The sequence below is a fragment of the Hyposmocoma kahamanoa genome, unplaced genomic scaffold (genome assembly GCF_003589595.1).
Source record: "Hyposmocoma kahamanoa isolate Upper Pololo Valley unplaced genomic scaffold, ASM358959v1 76, whole genome shotgun sequence".
Taxonomy (NCBI): domain Eukaryota; kingdom Metazoa; phylum Arthropoda; class Insecta; order Lepidoptera; family Cosmopterigidae; genus Hyposmocoma; species Hyposmocoma kahamanoa.
Genome location: NW_020653900.1, coordinates 11,157,801 through 11,185,662, shown reverse-complemented (window position 1 = coordinate 11,185,662; position 27,862 = coordinate 11,157,801). Strand labels below are relative to the sequence as shown.

The window sequence follows — 27,862 nt, the reverse complement described above, 5'->3', positions numbered from 1 at the left end:
TACGAGTTTGAGAAAGTAAGGCATCGATAAGGCATGCATTGTGGATACTCCAAACATGCTCGAAATGGTATAGGACTTACGGTGTAATTTAAAAAAAGTAATGATGATATTTTTTTATTGTACAACATTAAAATTATAACAAATAACAGTAATGTAAGTCTAGTGCCCCCCTATCATAACTAACGTAACGACATTTTTTTAGCAAAATTGAGTTATAACAAATCTAGAAACAGCGAAATGAGATATAAAACCCCCTATAAACGGTTTTTATATCTCATTTCGTTTCAGTTTTATTATTAAGCAAAATCAGCGCAATTGACATTTTTCAAAGAAAAATAAAAGTCGCCAATATTTCGAAAGTTAGCAAAATGCATTATACTGTTATGACGAGGAGGGCAGTATAGGTACCCATATTATAATAAACTTATATACGACGGGCGAGTGCAGCCAACGAATACCCTCTTACAATAATATTTTCAATAAATACACTATTTACATTGAATACGGGTAATATGAAATGACTTATTGGTTAAAATTCTCGGTTCGTTTTGACGTCGACTATACCTTCACTAAGCTTCAGACTGTATCAAAGGACCTCGAATAACTCTAGAAGTCACCATACGCAAGAAACATATCGTTGAAACGTAATAAATATTGCGTCAAAGTTAAGGCGCCGCGCAAATGTGTGTCTTATGTCGGATAAAAGCAGCCGGCAACTAGAAGCGAATATCATATTTTGCGAGTGTACTTGTTGCTGTAACATCACATTGATATCGCGGTCATATGGCTAGCACATCATCGCCTTTCTTTCTCAAACTCGTATTTTAAAACACAAATTTTCTGAAATGCAAAGAATGGATTGTACATACAAATGTTGCAGGCTGATATCACATTTCCTTCATATTCACACACTGGCTCTTGCCTATTCTTAAAGTAATGCATCCTATTTAACACCCTTGATAAGAAATTTAAAATAAATAGAAAGGTTTTGAAATCTCCTGAGCAATCAGTCTTTATAAGATACGAGCTTGAGAAAGTAAGGCATCGACATTACTGTTTCAATCGCGGCGTTGTAACGTAACATGGTCTATGCTCAAATCCTGAAATTCGCACTACTAGCTGTTAGCTGGTAGTGTGAATTTCAGTATTTGATCATGAAGTTTCACGGAGGTGTAATAGCAACACTGTTGCCATCTCAACTGATAGGAAGTGACGATGGAGTGTTGAGATGTCAAATACTGCCTATTCACTCTCGCCTTGAAAAGGCCCAATTCACAGTGTTTGCGAAATAAGTCGCTTCCTGCGACTGTGCGAATCCTTGAAATATGCACAATATGGAACCCAAGCCTACGTCTAGTCCCCTGTTGATGGGAAAGGGAAGGCAGAATTCAATCATGCAATTCCATAGCACACATAACATTTTACTAATATCAGTCTATTAATAATAATAATTTATGTTTAAGTACAATATGATTAACATACCGAAAATCACCTAGCACACTGAAATAAGGATGCACCAAAATGTGATTTACAAAAAATTTAAAAAGAATAAAATAGGAAATGAAACTACTTTTTCGGACCTGTTTTTTCAAACAAACTTTACAGGTCCCATGGTCACGGTTGACTACCACCAACCAGTCCCATAGGACCTTGTGTTCCGGTACCGCGATTTAAATCCGGAAAAATAGTTTCATTTCCTATGTCTAACAATCGCGAAAACGAAGGAACTTGAGAATAAAATAATTCAAAGTAATAAACCTAAAACTATCTCCATACAGAAATCATGAAAAGAAAATGTCGAACCTTGCCGTTGTTACGAGAAGTAACTTGAAATCAAATCGTCTCTTAATGCTTCATTATGTCAGGAAATAATTCCTTGAGACAATAGCGAGCAAGTGACTTGCTTTTAATATGTTCGTCGCAATGCAGGTGAACTAACACATTGTCCCATCCTTCAACTATTAGATTGCAGAATCCACAATGGAAGAGGCCAGGACGCACCTGCAAAGTATGGGTAGTTTAATATGTAATTTATTGTATTAAGGGCATAACATTCCAAGTTTCTCTATATTTTGGGTTTCAATCAAATAATATCGAACTGCTAAGTATAAAAAAGTACCAAAAAAAAACCTAACATATTCAAACGCAAGTTATCGCAGTATAGCTGTTTACTTGTAATCCATCAAGTGTATAGGGATCAAGTACGTTTTTGCTAATTACTGAAAATCCGGTTTTAACACCAATGGATTTTTTTGGTCAAATTCAAATTATAAAATTTAATTTAAAAAATTCATCCGTGTTAAAAAAAACAATTAAAAAGCACTTGAATTTCAATAATTGGTAATAAGGTGCTTAGCCCTAGACACTTTTGATGTCCATATAAAAAAAATTATAATGGTACTTAATGGGATTTTTGTTTTGTATACAAATAAATACTAGTCTTAATTTACTCACCTCCCTAACAAACTCCCCATCCAAACCCCGCACAACTGGTGTAATTTCCAAAGCATTTATATGACTTAAAGAGTACAAATGTTCTTCCGAATTATTGAGATGCATATCGCAAACCTGACAGCGTTGCGTGGTCGTTAGCGTAACCATTGAATAACTGATCGCTGTCAAACAATATTCGTTATTCACAACCACATGATCAACAAATTGACCCTTAAATCCACACAACTGTTTGACAAACTTATTCATTGGAATGGTTCTATACTTTGAAATGGCTTTATTCTTTGGAATATTTAGCATCTTCTCTTTTACTTTATTTGTATGATTTATACCATTCACATGTTCCTTCATACTTTTTAAGGACGCTGGTAATCGTACATTGCATATACGACAAAATACATTGTCATTACCTTCATTGTATGTCAGATTGTGTTCATTAGCAAATTCAGCTAGATCATTTATTCCTTTTCTTGAGGATGTTGCTTTTGGACTGCCTATTAGGCTTGCCTCAAGAGACTGATCGAAGTGTCTTGAGACTTCTGGCAAATTTTGTGTAATATTCTCGGTTTTTTCTTCATTGTGGTCTTGATCAAAACTAGGTTTCATAATATGTCCCGTCGCTTCCTCCATCGTCGCTGTTGCATTTACATTCGTTTTGCTTTCATATTTAGATTCACTTTTATTGGTTTTTGTATTATTATTACCGGATTTCTGTTCTGTTTGTGTGTTAGGTATTATAAGTGTTGACTTATTGGGAATTTCCTTCGGTGTATCATTAAGATTTGTATTTTTAACTTCTTGTACATGCTCTAGTATTTTAAGAGCTTTTTCGTCACTTTGTTGCACAATAATTGGTGGCTCAGATTTTCCTTCTCGACATTTTTGGAATATATTCTTGTGATTATCTTCGTTGAAATGAGTTTCAATCGCGCTTTGAGCAAATATCATGTTGCATGTTAGACATTGAAAAGATTCATTATCAACCTGAAATTTTAATATCCTTTTAATTCAATACTGATTTGCAGGACAATTTTTTTGGTTTTGCGATCCTAAGCTCTGAGTGGCACTGCAACTGTTACGGACAGGCGTGTCGCTTACCAACCGGCTCGCAACTTGTTAGTCCCATCACTTGGTAACTTAAAAAAAACAGGCAACAGCATACCCAGGTATACACGTAGGGCTTTTAAGACTGTACTTATAAAAAAAGTACCTATAGAGTTAAATGAAAGCCTGAAGTGTAAAGCTGAACTTGCTGTTGTGCTGATAAGCACCGCAAGTAAATATCTAAACAGAATACCCACCATCCTATAAACAGCCTTTTTATCAAGAAACTGTACTTTCTTCTGTATCAAGTTCAGTATATGGTTTTCTTCTGTCTTATGGATGTTCTCATCACAAAACTCTAAATTGCACAATGCGCAAATGTCTTCAATCAAACCATTCCACGCTTTCTCGTTTATACAAATGTCGTTTATCGCTATTACAGAATTTCCAATGCGTTTCAGAACTGGAGCACCTTTGTTTTGTATATGGGTTGCTTTGGCAATGTGTAAGTTGACTTTAGTTGCTGTTGTGAAGACAATATTGCAGAGTTCACAGTAATAACCTTTCTTTACCTGGAATAGACATTCTTGATGTTAAAAGGAGTTGTTCTAGTGTTTGATATGTAAATTGAAAAGAAATCGACAAAGTTCTAGCTATAATTGCAACAGGGTCTGAAAAACGAGGTCAGACAAGACAAAATTACTTTCAAAACGGAGAAAGCATTCTAACAAAATATTTTCAGAGAAGAATCATCCCACTAATGGGACTTTCCATTTAAGGGTTTTAATAAAGAGTGCAGAAAAAATATATAATATACAGTAGTGCCAAATAATATTTTTTTCTTGCAAACCATTTTATGAAATCAATAAAATAATTAAAGTTAATTGAATGAAACGGTTAGTGCAATTATCTCCCTTAAAGCAGTTAAAAATACACAACAGTTTATTAAAATACATTGTTGAATTAAATTGAATTGTTTTTTCACTATGTATCTAAAGACTAAGACTGTAATAATCTAATATTCTTATCGCCATCAGAACAGTCAGAAAACAGCTACAATCAGTCTGGACCATTTTTACCATAAGTGGCATAATTGGTTGAATTTAAATCTTATGTGTAAAGTCTAGTGTGCTCTTCACTGTATCAAACATAATTAACAAATTGAGCTATTATGGTTAGATAATATGAATAATTTAAAATCCATTAACAATGTATTTTTCCAAGTCATCTTTGGAAATTATTCAGCCCGTTTTATGATGCATCCTTTTAGAAGTGCAGATGATGATGGATGCATTCAGAAAGAAAGTATAAAAATTGGTGGAATCAGACTTACTTAGATCCTGTAGAGCTGCAGGCAAATAAAGAATAAAATAAAGACTCAATCCATCTCATAACAGTCAATAAATAAATTTTGTTTAGGTTATACCTCGGATCGTCGAAATTAATAGAAATACAAACCATTTATTGCGTCACCACATTATAAAAAAACACATAAAAAAATAAAAAAAAACAGAAATAACACAAAATAACAGCATAATAACATTTAAACAACAAGTTACATAATACTATACTGAAATGTGTGCGGTAGTGGCGTGTACAAAAGGATCCCATTCTGCCAAAGTCACAGCCAAGACTAGGCTGTGATGCTGGTTTTCAATGGGCCCTAGCGGTTTTAAACTCTTCTGTGTTTTTGTTATAGCGTCGTCAAGTCTTTCGACGACTCGGTAACTGGACCCGTGACTCAGATGGTTAGAGCAATGCAACAATGCAGCACGGTCGTGGGTCCAAGTCCCACCGGGACGGCGAAAACATGGCTAAAGCAAACATGTATTTATTGACAAAAAAGTGTCAATAAATACATTATACCTCTTTTACTTTAATTTGGTACATGTTCAATGAAATTGTAGTTGTGATAATAACTTATTGCATTGCATAAACAGATGTAAGCATTTTATTGCAGACATCATGATGTCCATTTAAAAAAAACATGAAACAGGTTAACTGTGTTGAATTCTGTAACTGTTATTCTAAAATATAAGTTAAAACTAAATCAGTGCAGAGTATCAAAAAAAACTGACCTCAAAAGTCATTCATCCCCTAGTTTGTCATTCTTAGATGTGGAATATTTTCTTCAAATAGAAATGGGACTACTACTGAGGTACCCTCTTTCGAACAATAAAGGAATCATCAAAATCGGTTCACAAATTCCAGAGTTATCGAGTAACATACATAAAAAACATACAATCGAATTAAGAAACTCCTCCTTTTTTGAAGTTGGTTAAAAATAAATTTTTTTCTACTCTGCTATATATTTTTAGTACATTTCAGACGATCTCATTCAGCCACTAGTGTATATGAAAATGCCAACCTTTCGTATAAATTCATCCTTATATTTTGTAACATAAGGAGCAGCATCAAGATTCTTCTTATGAATCGGCTTGTCAATATGATTAAAGATGTCCTCTGCTCTATGCAAACTCTCGCAGATTAAGCAGTATGCATCCACATACCCAGTGAGAATAGCATTTTGGTGAAGCTTTGACTCCATTGTCTGTAAAGCGAATTCATAATTAAAAAAGAAATGCTGGAGGAGATATAGAAAGGTAAAAGAGCTAGGGGTGGCGTTTATCCAACCACAAAACAAAATAATGTCATACACCTACACATAGCATATAAATTGTTTGCATGTGTGTGAGGGCCATTTTTTCATTGTGTCATTCACAAATTTAATTGCAAGAATAACTCAAATTGTGGAATTGAGAAAACACAGCTCAAAAATTAAAAAAAAAATACTGAATGGATCTTATTGTGAACAATGTTATTATATATTTTTATTTATACATAATATTTAATAATACTCCGCACTACTATTACAATAGTGTTGTAAAACTCAAAATATTTATTATTTAACAATCTTTTATGGGAAGTGAAGAATGCGTTTTACATTGATTCTGAAAAAAATCCACTTTTTGAGTGAATACAGTATTGTATTAACAAAGCGATTTAAAACTATTAGTTTCATTAAATTTTTTTTGTTTTCAAATAAGTGTTTTGTCAATTCCACAATTTTGAGTTAGGACAGTAATTGGATTCGTGTAACTAAACTGAAAGTCGGCGAATCATCATAACCTATAAGTTTTTTTGCAAGTTTTTATTTAAATAGAACTTGTCCTATCTAAATTAATTTAAAGAACATTACCTTATAAGCTCAAATTAAAAAGATATAGTGACTAAAAGTAGAAATAAATGAGCTTAGAGATAAGCATAAAATATTTACCATTAGTTTATGAATAAAGCTGTTAAGCACAGCGAGAACAAAAGACGCCACAACACTTAAACTTTCCTGATTGTAAGAAAATAACTTGAAGATCAAGAAACTGCACAATAATTAGGTAGGGTTTGAGAAATAACCTAATATAACACAGATAACTGTAGACACTAGACAAGTAGAAGAAAAAGAACTGAAGTTTTTGGTATTGTTTTTTCCATTGGAAAAGGCAAAGGCACTAACTAATGCGTCATACAGCCAAGACTGAGAGTAGTCTCTTTCTTGTATTCCATTACAAGAATTAAATGTCTTCGATAGTGCTTCTTACGGAATAATACAATTCTTAATTTTTCAAGAGATCTGGTAGAGACAGCGAGATGTTTTCAGGGGTTTTGTATAGTTCAAGAAAGATAACGATTCTAGCGATAAAAAAATGTGGGAATCGAAAAATATATGAATGTAACGTCCATGACCAAGACGTAATCTGCAAATAGTTTCATAGAACTTTCTATGAATATATCTTCTTTTCACAAACCACTGCAGTATAATTTCAGAGTTTATATTATGATACCAAGTGCCTTTTGTTAATAGAGTCTTTTGCCTCTTGCCAGTGTTGCATCGATATTTTTTGTTTGCAGAGATTTAACGGCTGTGGCATAAAGAAAATTAAATACAGTTTAAATTCCATAAACTAAAACCTACACTACTGATGTTTTGATGCAGTAAACAAAGGCTGCCTCACGCGGTATTGAGTCATACAAAAATTTCCATTTAGAAAAGAACATATTTTTCTGAAAAATAACTATGCTTCCGGATATTTTTCCACATTTGATGTTGATACCTGTCAAAAGTTGAAGTTACTGAACGATAACGATTGAACCATTTAAAAAAATCTCGTTTTTTTTTCTTTCAAATAATTAATAATAATTTTCTGTAGGTGGCTTTTAGCTATACAAGTTTATTTTATAATTCACGCTAAATAAAACTCCAAAAGATATTCTAAATGTAGAACATGAGCCTTCCAATCCAAATTACGTTTTTCCAATTTTTCGGGAATTTACCCGGAATAATTTCCAGTAGGTAGATATTTAAAATTTTTCATTGTAAAAGTAATTTCATTATTGATATCAATTTAGCTTTCAATAAGTTACTTTAGTTACATCACTATAGTTTTTAATTATTGATCAAAAATTGATTTTGAATGGAAATGGTTATTCGCTGGCACTCACAGCCGCTGACACGCACTCGCAGGCACTCATAGACACTCGCACGCATTGGACGCCCGTGCAACACGCAGGCGCTCGCACGCACTCGCAGACACTCATAGGCACTCTCAAGCACGCTTTACTACCTTGCATGTCTCCGGTGGAAGGCAGCCTAATGCTTAATGCTTAATCGAATCTTGAAGATTTGCGAGCGCCCTAAATCCCCACGCGCACCCTTGATTCAGGACCGTTGAAATGTGGAGTGTAATAAACGTTCTTATTTAGGGAGATGTTACAAAAGTTAGGAGCCCAAATTAGAGCGACGACTTAGAACCCTTTATATCGGGTAGTGTAATATATTAAGTGTTATTTTTTATCATTATTTGTTATCGGTAATGTACATGTAATCCGGCATTGTATGCAATACCTAGATATTCTGTACACTGCCTAAAACAGTCGGGCAATGTATGAAATAAACTCAACTATACATTTGGTCTAGGTATTCTATACAATGCCGAACGTGCATTAGGCAATGTATAAAATTTATTAAGTGTAGGTGCACAAAGCAATGTGATAATAGGAAGTGCTTGTGTTTGAGAAGAATATTTTATACACGTCCAAATGTCACAATAGTTCATCTTGTAGAATAATTTAATACCTGTAAAGACGGAGTCAATTGAGCATACTGCGATCATCACACCCAATGTGCAATATGAATTTTTGATTATGATTTGGCCTCCGTAACGCAATTTCTGTTTTCCAACGCGCAATCATAAATACCCTAGGTGACCTCACTAACCAGTATAGGTTCGTAGTCGTGTATGTCGATGACATCTTGATCATATCCGAGACGAGATACTGCAGGTTGTGCTTGATAGGCTCCCTAATGCTGGATTTTCGCTGAATCTTAAGAAATGTTCTTTTCTAAGACACGCGTATAATTCTTAGGGTATGAAGAAGAAGCGGGAGAGGTCAAGCCGAATAAGCGGGAGGTAAAAGCTCTATAGTCATTGCCTTCACCGCTTTCGATAACACAAGCGAGACAATTTGTGTAGGTTTAGCTGCTTATTTTCTTTCGCCAGTTTGTGCCAAACTTTTCTCGCCTCATTCGATTGGACGCCCAAATGCGAGGAAATACGACAGCAGGTGATCGATATCTTGACCAATTAAGTAGTGCTGATGATTTTCGATCCACAGTACCCAACAGAGCTCCATACGGACGCGAGTGCTGAGGGCTATGGAGCGATATTATTCCAAATCGCAGATGGTAAGCGACGATCAGTGGCCGCAGTTGCAGCTCTTGGATATTTAGGTGGTTCATCGTCGACCACCCTACCCTATATAATGTGTTTGCATATTTACAGAGGTCATTGTATTTTTTGCGATTAATTTTTTTAGTGATTTTTTTAGAGCTAGGTACTTCTAACACTACTTTCATATAACCTAAAGTAAGTACTAAAACTAAATTACAAAAAATCTTTTTTCAGTCACCTTTTCTAACTAATGTAAACATAATATAAAAAATAGGTAAATAAGCGATCGAGAAAGATTACGTATGGCTCGGTGAAGCGAGTGGCGGGGTCATACACTTGGGGACAATTTTACTAAGCTTTGTTATACAATTTGTACAATACAAGTTTGTAATACAATTAGCCAGAATATTGAACAGAATATTTTTTTAAATATTTTTAGATGATTTAGCATTATTTCTATTATTAATTTCTTAAATATGGCGAGAATGCAAACTAACACACTGTATAGCAAAATGAACATTATGTCAATCGTGTAACGCTAAGTAACAAACTAGATACGAGATAAAAAACAAGTCGCGCGTATGCTTGGGAATGCTCGCGCATTCGTATAGGAATTTCCGCCGCTGCCTAAAATAGGCGACACCTAGCGAACCCGCTGGAAGTGGAGTGAAGGCAGGCGCGGTGTTACGTCAACAAAATACTACAGCCTCAAGTCGCTGTCGCGGGAAATGTCGCGAATAATAATAACGCACACACTCAACATAGCCCCGCACTAGGGAAACCCTGTGTCGCGAGTACCATGAACACACACATAGAAAATGTAGGTCATACAAATGTTTCTCCCGGCCTGGGAATCGAACCTGGGATTTCTGCGTGGCAGTCGTAACAATGGTAACCGTTCGACCACGGACGCAGTTGCTCGAGCACTCTAGCGATCGCGTGCGTACTTAGCGCGTAGAGAGGTGAAATTGAGTCTTAATGGACGTACGAAGCTCCATACTGGGAAAGCACAAACAACAACCAGATGTCAAAACCATAATATAAGACAAGTATGGTAACTCCACACAAACGTAGCAGCGTGGTTTGTGTGTTTGCACCCGCCGCCGCCGCCGCGTGTCGCATACAATATGCGCTGTTACTTTATATGGAGTAACCATACTTGTCTTGTCAAAGAAAGGAAGATCCTTTAGTTCTTTAACTCCGATGTGTAATTAGTGGTTATCGCAATCGATCAGTTAATTGTCGCAGTGATGAAGGGCTGCATAGACCTTTAAATGAAGTCATCTTAGTAATAAGAAAAATAAATAATAATACTAAAGTGGTCCTGCTCGACACGGCGCGTATTGTTCGCCGGTTGTTGAACCTGAGTCCCTGACCGCGGTCGACTGTACCATTGCTGGGGAATATTGTCTCTCTCATTTAAAAATTCAGAATTAATCTTCTAGGCCAAGGGAGAGTCTAAAATGACATCCAAAATAATAATAAACAATTAACAAAACAAAATTTGAAATCCAATTAAAAAGTAACTTTACACAAACAGCCTTTAAGTTTTAACATAGCAAAAATAAAATACTCAACATTTAAATAATCATAATTTATTTGAATAAATGCACTTTACTTTTTTGGTTTAAAATTAGTTATAAAAATTTGGCACTTAATATTTAAATCACCAATGTTTTGGCACTAACTTACTAAATCACAAATGTTTTGGCACGCATTTCTTATAACAAAATGTCCACATATTTTTATAACGTATGCACTTAATATATTATTTTAATTGATAGACAATTCTTATTACCTTATTATTACCGTGGAATCATAACACATTTACCTTACTATTACTATGGAATGATTAGACATAACAGAATTTGTATTCTGTAATTTGGCACAAACAAACAAGAACAAGCGGAATTTTGTGGGTACAAGTTTCATCTAATAACACTTGACCTACAACGATTCATCGACTATTTGTATCAACACGTCGATTATTTGTACCGTGTTTGATACACTGAAGTACGGGTTCAATGCTACATCTCATTGAACCACTATACAATGCTATGTTCAACTAAAAATAAATGTAAGTATCTTGGATCTAAGCTTATTTTTCTAAATCTAACGTATACTATTCTTACATACTTCCATCGGCATTGATCATAGACAAGAGGTCTGTCCCAAATTAGTATCAGACCTTCTAACGTTATTCCGCGCTGGGCTTATTAACCATAATGCGGCTCGTGGCATCTTTTAAAGTAATTTTTATTCTACTAAACAGCAAGTTCTCATCGGTGATTCCATATCCCGATGCAGGGGGTCGATTCAGAACCTTACGATAACTCAGTTGTCGACCGATTTATTTTCATTTTTATTCACAACACCCGAATCGAACGTCAAACTGTCGTATTCGAAACCGAACCGAAATGACATCACAACCGCACGATTACTCGAACTTCTCGCCCGGCAAAAGCTGCAAACGTTATTTAGAACACAGTTATCAAATGAAAGTTACCGAACGTCCTACTGTTTACAAAGCAAAAATGTATTATGGAAATCTGTTATTATTTTAAATAAAGTCTGGATTTTGTTAAATTATATTACTTTATTTTAATGCAAGACTAATGCACTACTATATGTTAGGCCTTTAAAGGGATTTTATTTTTTATTCAATCTTGGAAACATGGTGCATCATGAATGTACTCCAAGAGGTTGGACGATCGACAAAGAATTTTGCGGTGAGGTTCTGAAAAGATTGCGTGACGCAGTGTGAAGAAAACGGACGCATTTTTGGGCGTACAGCGATTAAGCAATCGCTACTCGCCCAAAAATGCGTTCGCCATAATGCGCCAGCGCCTTTATCGAACCTTGTCCAACAGTTTTTGCAAAACATATTATTCATTCAACTACGCCAACCCTACTTCGGGGCTACTTCGGGACTATGCGAGTCCCGAAGTAGCCCCCTGCGATATTGGCTATTTCCAAGATTGAAAATTCCGCTCAAGCGGCGTCGGTTTGACGACAGAGAGACGATAAAGAAAAGCGACTAGTGCCCTGAGGGCTATTCCGAAATCTGACTTCCATAACTGTTTCGGGGTGTGGAAGCACCGGCGGGAGCGAGTTGTTCAGTGGAATGGAAATTACTTTGAACGATGCTACGAACAGGATTATGATTAATAGTTAGTAACTTTCGGACAGACCTCGTATTTAAATGATCGAGGAAAATTCTATTACAGTTTATCAGTTGATAGTACTAGATACATTATAGCATTAATAAAATGACGTATTTATAGTATCGTCTAACGTTTTACTCCTATGATATTTCGATTAAATGACAATCGATTTCGAATCGATTTATTTAGACAAAATTATCCATCGACGTAGAGTCACGTGATTACTTTAACCGATTAAAACCTCGGTGTCTTATTCACAATACTATTTATCACATTCTGAATACAGCTTTATAATACTTATGTAAAAATATTAACTATTTTGATTTGAGCAATTATACTTCAAGTTCAAGCTTTTCGCGACGATTTAGCCAACGTCAGGGTTGAAAAACTGCCAAACTATTAAAGACCCAGTACGATGGTGAGATAAATTGCCGGTTATTAAAATACTTTAGCGGTTATGAAAAGAAGCGAAATACAGGTTATTTATAAAGTACTAAGACTACTCGTATAACTAACATCATAAACCACAACTTAATAAATTTTCCATGACTTGCTTCGTACAAAAATATATCTATTTACAGATCACTCTAAACGGTGATAACTCTGTGCGGTAATAAAAGAAAGCGCTAGCATAAATACTAGTCCGACGCATAACACAGGAGCGGGGATGGAAACGTTGGGGAGGACGCCTGTTACATTACTACCAAATACAGATCTGTGTAAAAAGTGCCAGATAGTACACGAAAATCTTGAAAGTTTGTTTTAACTAATTATGTTTTGTTAAGGGTCTTGGAATAACTAACATCAGGTATTTTGTAGAAAGGGCTTAAGCGACTTTCGAAAAAAAATTCAGGGAAACATATTTTACGTTTACGCCACTGTTTTAAAATATTTACGTCCACTTTTAAAACTTAAACATAATTAAATCCAAAATAGAATTTAAATACAGGACGTAAATTTGGAGTTGTTAAAATTTAAAACATGCAACCCTGAAAATTTTTTCGAACTATTGCTTACGCCGCGCTCTACCTACAAAACACCGTGGTTGTTAGAATTTTACAAACAACCTGTATAATTATATAAAACGATCATTCTTAACTGGAACGCTTTGCTTTAATAGACGTTCAATGTGCTTTCATACACTGCGAAAAAGTGTTAGAAATACTATAATAGTATTTCACTCAATAATTGAGAAGTCGCCAAACACAAAAATCATATCGCTTACGTAATATCGCATCAGCGTTAAGATAATGACATCGAACTACTTGCTGCAGCATAGTTTTGACGACGCGGTCATGCGGACCAGGCCCCTACTCTCGAAGGACGAAATTACGGCCACTTTCCCACTATGGATGACCTAGAAACTTGAGTTTCGATCGAGGCTAGAACCAAGAATATATGTTCATATATATATATTAATATATATTTCATTATTAATATATATATATAGTTCATACATATATATATGAATGAACGAATGAACGACGGTCTTCGAGAGTAGTTACGTAAGGTCATCCATAGTGGAAAAACGGCCGTAATCACGGATTTCATGCTTCGAGAGTAGGGTCAAGTCACACTGAAAACGGCCGGAGCTAGCACGGTGCCTCTTTGAACTAGTCGCTGCAAGTCTCGCGCGACCTCGCTTCTGCTCGCGGTGCCTATTCTATAACTTCAAATCAATTTAATTTTTTTTTTCTTTAGAAGATTCAAAATTCTAAGTTTTACTTTGGACCAAAAATGCTCCTCCGCCGCTGCTCTTTCAGTGCAAATTGACCCTTAGCTAACTTCACGGCGTTGGGTGAAATAGCAACACTGTTGCCACTTAAATCTAGACTTACATTTTACTAGTATCAGTGTCTATTCTGCATGTTTTAGTTCACACATTGATCATGCATGTTTACACTATGATTAAACACGTCGAAATACCTCACTTAACACAATGAAATAAGAATGTAAATGGAATAGGGAAAAAAATTTAAAGGGAAAAAATAATACAAGTAATACCTAAAACATATGTCCACGCATGAATCTCGAATATGTTCCTCTCTGTCGGTGATGCGAGGATAAACTCGCTACGAGTAAATTGAAATCAAGTTGTCTCCGCCATTGAGCCTCCAATATTTGAGGTAGGTATTCTCTAAGGTAGAGGCCAGCTACTATCTTGTTTTTTACATGGTCGTCGCACTGCAGGTGAACTGACACATTCTCCCATACTCCAACGATTAGATTGCAGAAGCCACAGTGGAACAAGCCCGATCGCACCTGTAAGATTTAAATACTTCAATTTATTGAATTAGGAGAAAGGGCAATGCCCAAGGGCCATAGTAATTCAGGCCCACCATGGACACAAATATATGATAGAGGAAATGATGTAATAGACTGTTATAAACCTATTACGGTCAAAAGGGTTTAACAAAAAGTCGGCAAAATATTATTAAAAATTTTTATTATTATAATATTATGTCAGATCATATTCCGATTCGTACGTTACTAAAACGTCGTCCAAAAACTGGGCAGGAGGTGAAATATTTGATTGATATCTGCCCCAGCTTAGATACCAAATAATCGTCATAACATGTGCACAACAACCTACTGTTCTTCGGCCCACAATGCAGTTGCAGCAATATTGTTTTATTGCATTTCTACCAGTTTCGTTTGCATTTATTAAAATATAAATAAAATATGTTTTACGACTAACATGTCGGCTTTGTATTTTTGCTCTTAAAAGCATACAATTTTCTGCTGAATTCAGGCCTTCCAGTATGTTATTGCTCCTGTTTCGACAAACTTCTATAGTATAGGAACCATTCAACCTAATATGTTCACCGTAATATGAACGGGCTTGTTTGAGCTGATACGTTCCACAAGCAATTAAAATAAGTTCACTGTAGGTGAGTTGAGGAAAGCCAGTAATGTTTTCATTATTTACATTTATGTTAACAAAATCTGCTCTCATTCTATTTAAATGTCTCTGATGGACAAGATCAGCCAAATCATTATTTGTATAAAGATTTTGGTGTATTATGTCCAGAATTTGGGCTGCATCTTCTCTATCAGAGATTCGAGTGTGAAACCTATTTATTAGAGAGGCAGCTATTGAAAAATCAATCATTACATGCCTTGAAGCATTGGTGAAAAATGATTGACGAAATATTTTAAACGATTGTTTGAATATACCATTCACCACCTCTACTACCCATCGACAAATTGTGACAGTACGGGTTTTATTTGCTTCAATTGACGATAGTTGGGTTTCACCCTCTTCTAGGGATGATGGCACACATACACGATAACCACATCTCTCTAGAAGAGGGATTGAATCCCTAAACCCTCTATCCAATATGAAAACATCACCTGGTTGAAAGTATTCCCTGAACGGACTTGTATCTTGATTAAACTCGTGATTTATAATATTTGCATCTGTGGTAGTCGCTGGATAGGGGCCTAACACATCTACAATGTATCCATCAGAACATACAAGTATAAATGGTTTAATTAGGTTCCTGTACTTATGTAACGAATAAGTTTGTTTTTGGTACAGATAATTTGAGCTTTTCTGCACATAAATATAAGTGCCATCCGCTATGACAATAGGTTTTCTATCATCGCCTCCAAACAAACCATTTGGTATTAAAAGGTTTCTTCTTGCTATTTCAGCTCTACTAATATGATTAATCCCCAAATTCCTGGGAACAAAATCTTGGTGAATAATTTCTCTTGCCATACCCATCAGTCGCTCCAGTGTACTGCGAGGTGTTTGCAGAAGAGAAGCAATACGTTCATCGCTATCACCAGTTCGCAGTTTTAAAAGATACGCCGCAAGGGCAAAAGCGCCTCTATGTTTTGAAGATAATCGTGGCAATTCTGCAAGCAAGTGCCTAAATTGCTCTTTCGAAAATCCCAGCCAATAATGGACTAAATGGTCAGACATCCCATCAATATTTTCAAAATCTAAATTGACAGTCATATTGTTTTTCAGTAGGGATGCGAAATCTTCAATTTGCGAAGCATTAAATGTTTGTATTGGATTTTCAAGTGAAGTTGCTAACAACTCCCAAGAATTACTAGTTAAATGGTGATTGCAAATTCTGCTATTAGGTGGCACATAGTAATTATAGTCACAAAATAACCTCACTCTGAGAAATATGGGCACCACTACTCTCTCTGTTTCATTGCATCCAGGAAAAAAGCAGTGTCTCTGTGTATTTGGTGCTCTGACATAGTTGGGTAAGAATATTGTACTTCCTGTGCGATCTATTTCTTCATATTGGGAATGATCTGCAGATTCTGATGATGACACATCATGTTGTGATGTAGACGGCTCAGTGAAATCTATGGATGCTCGATCACTTCTTTGCCAACATGGATGACATATATGATCTGATGATCCAAGCTGGAACAAAAAATGCAATGTTATTATGTGTATAAATTGCCTCCGTGGCCGAACAGTTACTACGCCATACTGCCACGCAGAGGTCCCAGGTTCGATTCCCGGGTCGGGAGAAATATTTGTATGGCCTACGTTTATTTCTGTCATGAGTTTGGGTGTAATTTGTGGTTTTCTATGTTTGTGGCACCTGCGACACAGGGTTTTCCCTAGTGCGGGGTTATGTTGAGTGTGTGTGTGTGTGTGTGTATAATACAAACCTAATCTGGCAGTAGTTGAAGGAAGCCAAAAAAATTAAATACAAGACTTATAAAGTGGACAAGTGGTGACCGAAAACATAAAAAGTTATAGTAACATGAATGCCAGGTCCTCTATGATGGTAACTTGCATGATGCACAACAACAAAAGTAACAATAATTATACCGCTGTAACCGACGGGTTGATTTGCAAATTACTTTAAGACCATATAACCCAAGCTAAACATTGAGCGAACTAGATTTCAAAAGTATGAGGCATAGGTACTGCATCTTGGATATGTGGGTGTGTTACTGTATTACTTATTATTTACAAGTTACTGTCTAAATGTGAACACTAGAAACAAATAAAGAAAACCTTTCAAGAAACTTACTTGGCGTGGTATTATCCATTCTGCAATCACATTTCTAATGCGCCTCTCCCGGTCTGTGTTGGTATGCAATGTGTGGGATCTTCGCCGCAGAAGCGAACAGCCACAATTTACACACACAAGCTGATGACCAACTATTCTTGTAGCTGGTTGGTTTGGTGAATTTAAGGTTTCATTCCAAGCAAGAGACCAACAAGGATGACATAATAAATTGTTGCTTGATACCTACAATAAAATTAAAATACAGATGTATAAAAATATGCTTAGAACTAAAAATGTCAGTTTTCGTAATAAATTGTTGTTGCTCACCTGCCGCGGTGCAACCCATTGTTGAATAAGTAATCGAATTTCATCGATCATCAACGGATGTCTTCTCATCCGCGTGATATTTATGTTACAATTAACACAATGTCGCTGAGTCCCTGATTCCAACGGAGAGTCAACTTGAGCTGTAGTTTCGGAAACCGCGGCTGTGCCAGAGTTGTCAGTAGAAGTGGGTTCAGAAACCATTTGCAGGCCGTAATCGGCGTGAGAAGCGGGTACATCATCCATTTGCAAGCCAGTGTCGTCGTGCGAAGATTCGGAATCCATTAGCAAGCCGGAGTAGTCAGATATAATTCGTAAATTAACAATTTATTTTCCAAAGCGCAAACGCATAAAATGCCGCTAGAGGAAATGTCAAAATGATGTTTAGTGTTGCCAACTCGCTACTTTAAAAGGGTAATCGATTGATCGATATGTAATCGATTCCATAAGTATTATAACAACTGTTAGTTTCTATATTCTCTTCTCACAATAATATAAAAAATATTTACAAAAAAACTATATACTTTTCTTTGCTGTTCCATAGAATTTTTTTTGTAAATGATCATAGATTTAAAAAAAAGTAATCTTAAACTATATTTAATTCCATTATTCAATTAATTAATGTGTTGATATATTATGTCAAAAGTAAAAAAATATTTGTATCGAAACAAACATGTATTTCCATTGATATAATATATCAATGGAAACAAATAATAAAAATAGTATCGATTGCGATTAATTGCATTCATGTAGTGTGAATGCTCTATTCAAAATACCATTGGATGTTAACTCACCCAACAGCATATACCTTCAGCGGCAAACTAACGATGCCTTGCGCTAACATAATAATATGTAAGGCTTTATCATAATCGATTTATGATACCAATAATCGATTTTGAACTATTGCATTTCTAAACTGACAACATTCTTATGCATTTTGAATAACTATTGCAATTATGACAAAAATAAATTAAAATACTTTTAATTAGTTTTGATTAATCCCAACTTTTCTTTTTATTACTAGTTATGATTAATTTGTTATTGAAAAAATGCAGTTTTACTGTATTGTAATTTGTCTTGTTTACGCTGGGCCAAAATTGGGCGTAACCCTTTATTTGTAACTTGGTTTTTCAGTTAGATAACATTGAAAAGCTCTAAAATAAAAATTCTGATGAATTTTTATTTTAACTTTTAATTTTTATTTAAATTAAATTAATAATAATCTATTTATTTATATAATGTATCCCCACACTTATCAATGCAGAATCAACTTAAGCTGATCAAAAAAACCTTTATGTCCACTGTAACATAAATCATCCCTTTGGTTCCACCCTTTCGACTACCTTCTTCATGTAGTTCATAATGTTGCAGCGTGATTTAAAACAAACCACTACCTGTCCGAGGCAGTGCCTCTAATGAAACGGTGATGCAATTTTGACAGCGTCCGTCTAATGGGCACACAATATATAAAAAAAGGAAACTGACTATTTATAGGGCACACAATATATTAAGAATCTCAGTACAGAGTACTAAAAAATCCGACCTCATAGTTCGCGGAATTACATCTATTTGCCAAGTTTTATTGAAATCGGTTACCGGAATGAGCGCGAAACCGGACAAAAAAAATACAGTCGAATTTGATTTGACTGATTCGCTTTAACACTTAAGGACTCGCTAATGGGTCCATCAGACCCAGTACGTCAAATTTTGCTGGATTGCTTTTTAAATAAAAAATTTGCGACGTTGCCGTTCTTAGTACCTTCCAAGGCCAATATGGCGCGGCACCGGCAGGCGGCGGCCGTTAGTGTCAGTTAGCGCGGTTTGCTTGAGTGCTGCAGACGTTTAAGGTGAGTATGGGTCCGTTAGACCCCGTAGCGACTAAAAACGTAAGTGTGTTTTTAATTATTTCATAACTATTAATATCTGTTTTTACTATAGAAAATGGCTACTTACAAATCAATGAGCCACAAAGAAATAGAAGAATATATTAATGAAGAAATAGAGAATGAAGACTGCTCTGAAAATGAAGACTTTTTAGAAATAAATGACCATCAGACAGACTCAGAAGAAAGTGGCGACGAACATGTGCCTTGTGAGGAAAGTTCTTCACGAATATCACCAATTAAATATACACATGAGAGGCAAGGCATTCGTCGACCTGCACCAGATCTCCGGCGACCTGATTTAGATTGCGTTCCTTTGTCAATTTTACAGAAAGGGTTCTATATCGGAAAAGATAAAACCACCGAATGGAGTATTGATCAACCTATGCAAAATACAAGAACTCGGAGTCATAACATTATAACAGAAGTTCCAGGACCTTGTCATGAGGCATCCAACATAACCACTCCATTGCAAGCATTTTGTTTATTCTTTTGTAATGAAATTTTGAATAAAATAGTAGAATGCACAAATATTTACATGACTGAGAAAATTTTAGCAAACTTTGAAAGAGAAAGAGACTGCAAACCTACATGTCTTAATGAAATTAAAGCCTTGTTCGGGCTTCTCTTCTACATTGGAAAATTGAGAGGAGCACATTTGAATTCTAAGGACTTGTGGGCCACAGACGGCACTGGATGTGATATCTGCATATCAACTATGTCACGACGAAGATTTCGTCATCTCCTCAGATGCCTACGTTTTGATGATATAAGGACAAGAGAAGCACGTAAAGTAAATGATAAATTGGCACCAATACGAGAGATTTTCCAGCTATTCGTATCTAACATTCAAAGACATTACGTACATGGAGAGCATGTAACTATAGATGAAATGCTTTTAGCGTTCCGTGGCCGATGCCCATTCCGTCAATATCTCCCCAGTAAGCCAGCCAAGTACGGACTCAAAATGTTCGCTGTTTGCGACGCAAAGACGTACTATACTTCAAATTTGGAAATATACGCAGGAAAACAGAAGGATGGGCCGTATCAGCTCAGTAATTCTCCTGGCGACGTAGTCAAAAGGCTAGTAGATCCTATAAAAGGTAGTAACCGTAATATAGTAATGGACAATTGGTTCATGAGCGTTACATTGATGTCAGATCTGCTAGACGACTTTAGCCTAACTTGTTTAGGGACGCTGAGGAAGAACAAAAAAGAGATACCTCAAGAGTTTACACAGACTAGAGGAAGAGAGGCACACGAAACTTACTTTGGTTTCCAAAATAAATCCACACTTGTGTCTTACGTACCTAAAAGTGGAAAAGTCGTTCTAGTACCATCCACAATGCATCATGATGCCAAAATTGATGAACAAACTGGCGAGAAAAAGAAGCCAGAAATGATAAGTGATTATAACGCTACAAAATGTGGAGTGGATATTGTCGACCAAATGACAGCCACATATTCCGTTTCGAGACGTACCCAGCGATGGCCATTGTGTATATTTTTTGGTGTTTTAAATATTGGCGCATTAAATGCCTATATTATTTACAAGACCGTGGCAGCTGCCGATAACTTAGCACGAAGACATTTTATCAAAATGTTGGCAATTTCTATGGTACAACCTCTTCTTCATGAAAGAATACTTATAACAAATATACCACAACAAATAAAAAATCGCATCCAAAACATAATACCCGAAGTTCATCCAACTCCTCATGCAAATCCGCCAATTTCCGGACGTAAAGTGCGTTGCGGTCTATGTGATTGGAAAAAGGATAGAAAAACCAAAAATTCTTGCAAAAACTGCAATATCTCAATTTGTGGAGAACACACCAAGTATTTGTGTTCAAATTGTTACAATAAATCTGTATCACAGAGTGATTGAGTGATGCTAATTCTCGATGTTGAGTAAAAAAGTTGATTTTGTTTTGTTCATTTTCGAAGTCGATTTACTTTTTTTTTTCAAGTAATTATTGATCTCTTCATGTGATTTTAGATAAGTAAGTTATAGTTGTTTAAGAAAATACAAAAAGTTATAATATAAGTTTCATTGCTTACAATTTGTAGTTGTAAAATTGAAAAGTGCCATAAATACTCGATAAAAATACTTGTATTTTGTACTAGAGTTTTATTAACATACAAAAACAATAAAAGATAATGCATGTTATTGTTTTCCTTTAATTTTAATATCTTAATCATGTTTAATAAAAATCATTGTATTGCATTCAGTAGTTTTGGATTCAGCTAACATTATGTTACTGGGTCTAGTGGACCCGGTAGCGAGTCTTTGCGTTACAAATTCGGGCGCGAGTCCTTAAGTGTTAATTGCATGGACATAAAGAATTTTACTGAGCAGTAAAATTAATAAAACTAATGTGACTCCGCGTCTATAAGTGTTACAACTCCCTTACTTACCTCCCTAACAAATTCGCCGTTCAATTTCTGTACAACGGGAGTCTTGTCTATGGCAGTTTCATGGGTGCTGGTGTCTAAGTGACGCTCAATCCCGTCAAGAAGATTCACTTCGCAAACTTGACAGCGTAGAATGTTCATATTGTTCGTAATCATCGAATAACTGTGCAATGTCAAGAAAAACTTGTCATTCAATATCACATGTTGACCATGGCGAGTCCTAATTGAATGTATCTGTCTGAGAAACTTATCTGTTGGAATAGTCTTCGGAAAATTGTCCTTTTTATTCTTGGCGATGTTTCCATATTTCAACTTTACTTTATTTGTATGATTTGTACCTTTCACATGTTCCTTCATACTTTTCAAATGCGCTGGTAATCGTACATTGCATAAACGACAAAATGCATTGCCTTTACCTTCATTGTATGTCAGATTGTGTTCATTAGCAAATTCAGCTTGATCATTTATTTCCTTTCTTGAAGATGTTTCCTTTGGACTTCCTGTTTGGTTACATGCTGCAAGAGACTGATTTACGTTTTCGGGGGGGACTTCTGACAAATTTTGTATAGCGTCCTCGGCTTTTTCTTCTTCTTCCCTTGAGGGCTGGTTTTTGTCAATGTCATGGTGGTTTTGGTCAAAAGTAGTTTTCATGATGTGTACCGCTTCCTCCATTTTTGCTGTTGCATTTACATTAGTTTTACTTTCATGTTTATGTTCACTTGTGTTGGTTTCTGTATTTTTATTTTTATCTGATTTCTTTTCCGTCTGATTTGGGTTAGACGTATCAAGTGTCGATATCTTGGGGTCTTCTTTCAATGTATCATTAGGCTTTGCACTTTTGACAACTTTTTGTACACGGTTTATTTTAAGCACTTTTTCGTCATTTATTTCCCTTCTTGAAGATGTTTCTTTTTTACTTTCTGTAAGGGTATTTATCGCAAGAGTCTGATTGAAGTTTTTGGGGACTTCTGACAAATTTTGTGTAGCGTTCTCAGCTTTTTCTTCTTCCCTTGTGGGCTGGTTTTTGTCAGTTTCATTGTGGTTTTGGTCAAAATTAGTTTTCAGGACGTGGCCCACCGCTTCCTTCATCTTTGCTGTCGCATTTACATTCGTTTTGCTTTCATGTTTAAGTTCACTTGTGGTGATTTTTGGATTACTATTTTTATTTTTATCTGGTTTATTTTCCATCTGTGTTGGGTTAAATGTTTCAAGTATTGACTTCTTAGGGACTTCATTCAGTGTATCATTAGGCTTTGCACTTTTGACAACTTTTTGTATATAGTGTATTTTACGCGCTTTTTCGTCATTTATTTCTCTTCTTGATGTTTGACTTTCTGTTGGGGTACTTGTTGCAAGAGTCTGATTCAAGTTTTTTGGAACATCTAATATATTAAGTGACATGTTCTGGGCTTCTTCTTCCCCTGTGGTCCCGTATTTGACAGTGTCATTATGGTTTTGGTCAAAATTAGGTTTCATGACGTGTCCCATTGCTTCCTCCATCTTTGCTGTCGCATTTACATTCGTTTTGCTTCCATATTTAGGTTCACTTCTGTTAGTTTTCATATTAGTATTACCCAAATTCTGTTCTGCTTGTTGTGTGTTAGGTGTTTTAAGTGTTGACTTATTGGCAATTTCCTTTGATGCATCGTCTAGATTTTTAAGCGCTTTTTTGTCACTTTGTTGCACAATTATTGCTGGCTCAAATGGGTTTTCTCGACATTTTTGGAACATGTTTTTGTGATTATTTTCGCCGAAATGAGTTTCAATCGCGCTTAGAGCAAATATCATATTGCATGTTAGACATTGAAAAGATTCATTATCAACCTGAAATTTTAATATTGTTTTAATTAAATACGCATTTGCAATCTAATCTGTAACCTTAGTGTTTTGTTTCTCTACTGAATGCAATAAACAAGCATAAAGTCCAACCGTACAACCCAATTATATATCCATTATACCTATTATATATCCCACTGCTGAGCACGGGGCTCCTCTAAGAAGAGACTATAGGTTAGTTGGTCACACTGGTCCAATGTAGACTGGGAACATCAGATTTAATCATTACCAATAGGAACTGGTACTCATGATGTATTATGAATAACTAATAATAATTTTATAACAGTTAATTTTAAAAGCTATTAGAGTTATTAATGTTTTTTATACACTAAATAGCATACTCAGATTTAGATACAAGACTTTGAGACAATTCTTATGGTAAGTAGCATATAGTTGAATTCAAAGCTGAGGTTGCTGTTGTGCTGATGAACACTGACAGTAAATATATAAACCCACAAATACAATAACCAGTACATATATATATATATATATATATATATATAGAATACCCACCATCCTGTAAACAGCCTTTTTATCGAGAAACTGGACTTTCTTCTGTATCAAGTTCAATATATGGTTTTGCTCTGTCTTATGGATGTTCTCGTTATTAAACTCTAAATTGCACAATGCGCAAATGTCTTCAATCAAACCATTCCATGCTTTTTCGTTTATGTAAATGTCGTTTAACGCTATCAAAGAGTTTCCAACGCGTTTCACAACTGGGGCACCTTTGTTTTGAATGTGGGTTGCTTCGGCAATGTGTAAGTTTACTTTAGCTGTTGTTGGGAAGAGAATGTTGCAAAATTCACAGTAGTACCCTTGCTTTACCTGAAATAGATGTTCTTGAAGTTGATTTGATGTGTAAATTGAAAAGTAACAGAAAAAGTTGTAGCTGCAGTTGCAGCTGCTTCTGAAAAATTTGGTGAGATGAAATGGATGAAACCACATTACTTTGAAAATGAAAAGCATTGTAAAATAATAATTTCAGAGGAGAATCATCTAAAAAGTGGGACTTAACGATATTAAAGGTTGACGAGATGCAGGAAAAATATATTCATAAAAATATGCAATGATGCCAAAACGCGAATTACTTCCTATACAATGCCCAATACTACTACTGATTGATGGTATAGCCTTAGGTAGAACTATTGTTTTGATTGTTGCCAGAGTCTGGAATGGAAAACTTTAAAGACGCAGCCATTGTATCAGCATTTCCCTCAACAACCAAATTAAGGAAGAATTATACGAGTGCATGACGTGTCTTGTATAATGGAAGGAATAGAAAGCAGCATGTAACGAAATTAATAAGATTCAAGGAGAATCACAACAAAATATTGAAATAATAAGTAGGTAAGAAAGCTGTAAGTGATAAAAATTTTAAAATAACAAATCTCATAAATCAATATTTCCAGTACTGTCAAAAAAGATACTGGATACTCAAATATTATGCATAGGTTTTATATTGCAAAATAGTGAAACAAGTTGACATTTTCATTAGCCTGTAAATGTTTTTTTGCTATGGACCTAACAATGTCTATAATAAACCATTATTCTCATTATCATAACTAGAAACAGAAATGGAACATGTATAGTATGGACTGTTCCAATCATAAGTCACATCCAGTGTGTAAAGAACACAGTGCACCAACATAAACACAATCAACAAAATGAATGATAACATTGTCAGATAATATAAAATTGATTTATTTACAATCCATTAGCAATGGACTTTTCCATGATAAGCCTGTTTTATGATGCATTTTTTAGAAATGTTGTCACCCACTCCCAAAGAATATATGAAAATTTGTAGAATCAGGCTCGAATCACATTACTTGTGAAAGAGTTCATCCAGGAAAGTACTGCCACCTTACCTATTGCTACTGCCAAGCCAATAATGTGAGCATTACTGCATTCCGGTTTTAAAGGGTAAGGGTGTTGGTGAAATTACAGGCACATGGGACTTTTCAACTTATGTCTGAGGGTGATGGGCGCAGAGTAAGTGCACCTCAGATCTTTGGGATTTAAAGCTCTGAGTGGCACTGCAACTGTTATGGAGAGGCGTGTCGTTTACCATCAGGCGCACGACTTTTTTCCGTCCGGTCCGTTGTTCGTCCCATCACTTACTATCATAAAAAAGACGGTGCACCCAGCACACGCAAAATTGGCGTCTAACTGCGAGTTGCAGATACCAGGCAATTACACCATACCATATCTCTTGTTATTAATTTGCTTAATATTCTTTTTGGTACAAACAATGAATTGTTAATAATAAATATTTATTTATTTAAACTTAATTGCACACAAAACAGTACAAATGGCGGACTTAATACCATTAGGCATTCTCTGCCAGTCAACCGGAGAGCTGGGTTCAAAATAACTAACAGGGGTGCATAACATGATAATTAAAACAGATAGGAAGAAGTTTATAAATAATTATGATATATAGTTTAAACACAATATAAATATAACACATAATATTATATGACTAACTATATACTTATATAAGCAACCTATATACACATAAATACATAAACACACACATATTATATTCAATATAAATATTTATAACAATGTCAGACTAATGGGATTTTGATTGAGACTCCAATATGGAATCGCGGACTAATTGCTGAATTTAATTAGTGCTTAATATTGACGTTGAAAATAAGTTAATAAGAAATAGTTGTTTACTACAAAAGTTATTAGGTCCATAGTAAAAAATAACATCAACTTAATGAGTATGTTGACTTATTTAACAGTATTACTTAATATTCTAGTTTTATAGTTATGCCTACACAAACCATTGTACACATAAAACGACATCATTTTTTTAATGTAACATCAAGTAACGGGACGAACAAGTTGTGCGCCTGATGGTAAGCTGTACATGCCAATTACAGTGCCACAGTGACCGTCACCCTGAGACGTAAGTTGACAAGTCCCTTGTGCCTGTAATTTCATCAGCACCCTTACCCTTCAAAACAGGAACACAGTAATGCTGCCATTACTGCTTGGCAGCAGAAATAGGTAAGGTAACCTGGACGAACTCTTTCACAAGGAGCTCTACTGCTACTAAGTTTGAATGACTATCCATTCCACATATTTTTATTATTTCTAAGAATTTCTCATTTATCTTTGAATACATATCACTCAACACTCACACTCAACGCACACACTCAACAAAGCCCCGCCCTAGGGAAACTCTGTGCCGCGGCTTGTGCCATGGACGCACACATAGACAACCACAAATTACCCAAACTCACGAGAGATATAAATGTAGGCCACACAAATATTTCTCCTGGCCCGGGAATCGAACCTGGGATCTCTTCCATTCGTCCAAGGAGGCAGTAAAATATCAAATTGCTAACCTTTCTTATATATTCACCCTTATACTTGTTCACATAAGGAGAGGAGAGGAGATTTTTCATATGAATTGGCTTGTCGATGTGTTTGAAGATGTCCTCTGTTCTCAGCAAATTCTCACAGATTAAGCAATATGCATCCACATAGCCAGTGAGAATTGCATTCCGGTGGATCTTTGACTCCATTGTCTGTAGAGAGAATTCATATCATAATTAAAAAAGAATTTTAAACTAGGGATTTAAGGCTTTGTGGTAGGTTATACTTATGCATTATATTTCACTGTGAAACCAATCAATGTAAAAGGAGAAAACATTATTAAGTTACTTAGTTTCATTTTAGGTAATAGATATGCAATGGGTATTCACAGATTAGCAAAGCAAGTATCCTATACACTAAAAAGATTACAAAAACAATTAGATGATTGTTGGGTATGTATGGCATTGCATTTCACCTGTGTGGTTGATTACTTTGAGTGGCTAGAAACATTTGAACGTAAGGAAGAATTATATTGAAGGTTAATATGCAGCAAATCTCTTACAAACATCTGTGTACAAAGTGCAGATGTGTAGGTACTTGAGAGTAGGCAGTTCATCAGTTTTTACATCTTTCATAATGGCTGCCATGATTAGAGACAAAACAAATAGGTATGGTCTTTTGTTGGGTAA

At 35.4% G+C, this 27,862-nt stretch overlaps 1 protein-coding gene across 1 annotated transcript; it reads right to left on the bottom strand.

Moving 5' to 3' along the window:
• Positions 1–107: 107 nt before the first annotated feature.
• On the bottom strand, positions 108–27,862 carry LOC113232626. Its single transcript, XM_026467397.1, has 10 exons — positions 27,736–27,862; positions 27,203–27,385; positions 24,351–24,665; positions 22,005–23,825; positions 14,407–14,647; positions 12,291–12,367; positions 5,864–6,046; positions 3,753–4,067; positions 2,455–3,435; positions 108–2,001 (listed from the first exon to the last, which is right to left on the bottom strand). The coding sequence occupies exons 1-10, from the start codon at positions 27,787–27,789 to the stop codon at positions 1,846–1,848; spliced, it is 4,326 nt and encodes a 1,441-aa protein (XP_026323182.1). The 5' UTR covers positions 27,790–27,862; the 3' UTR covers positions 108–1,845.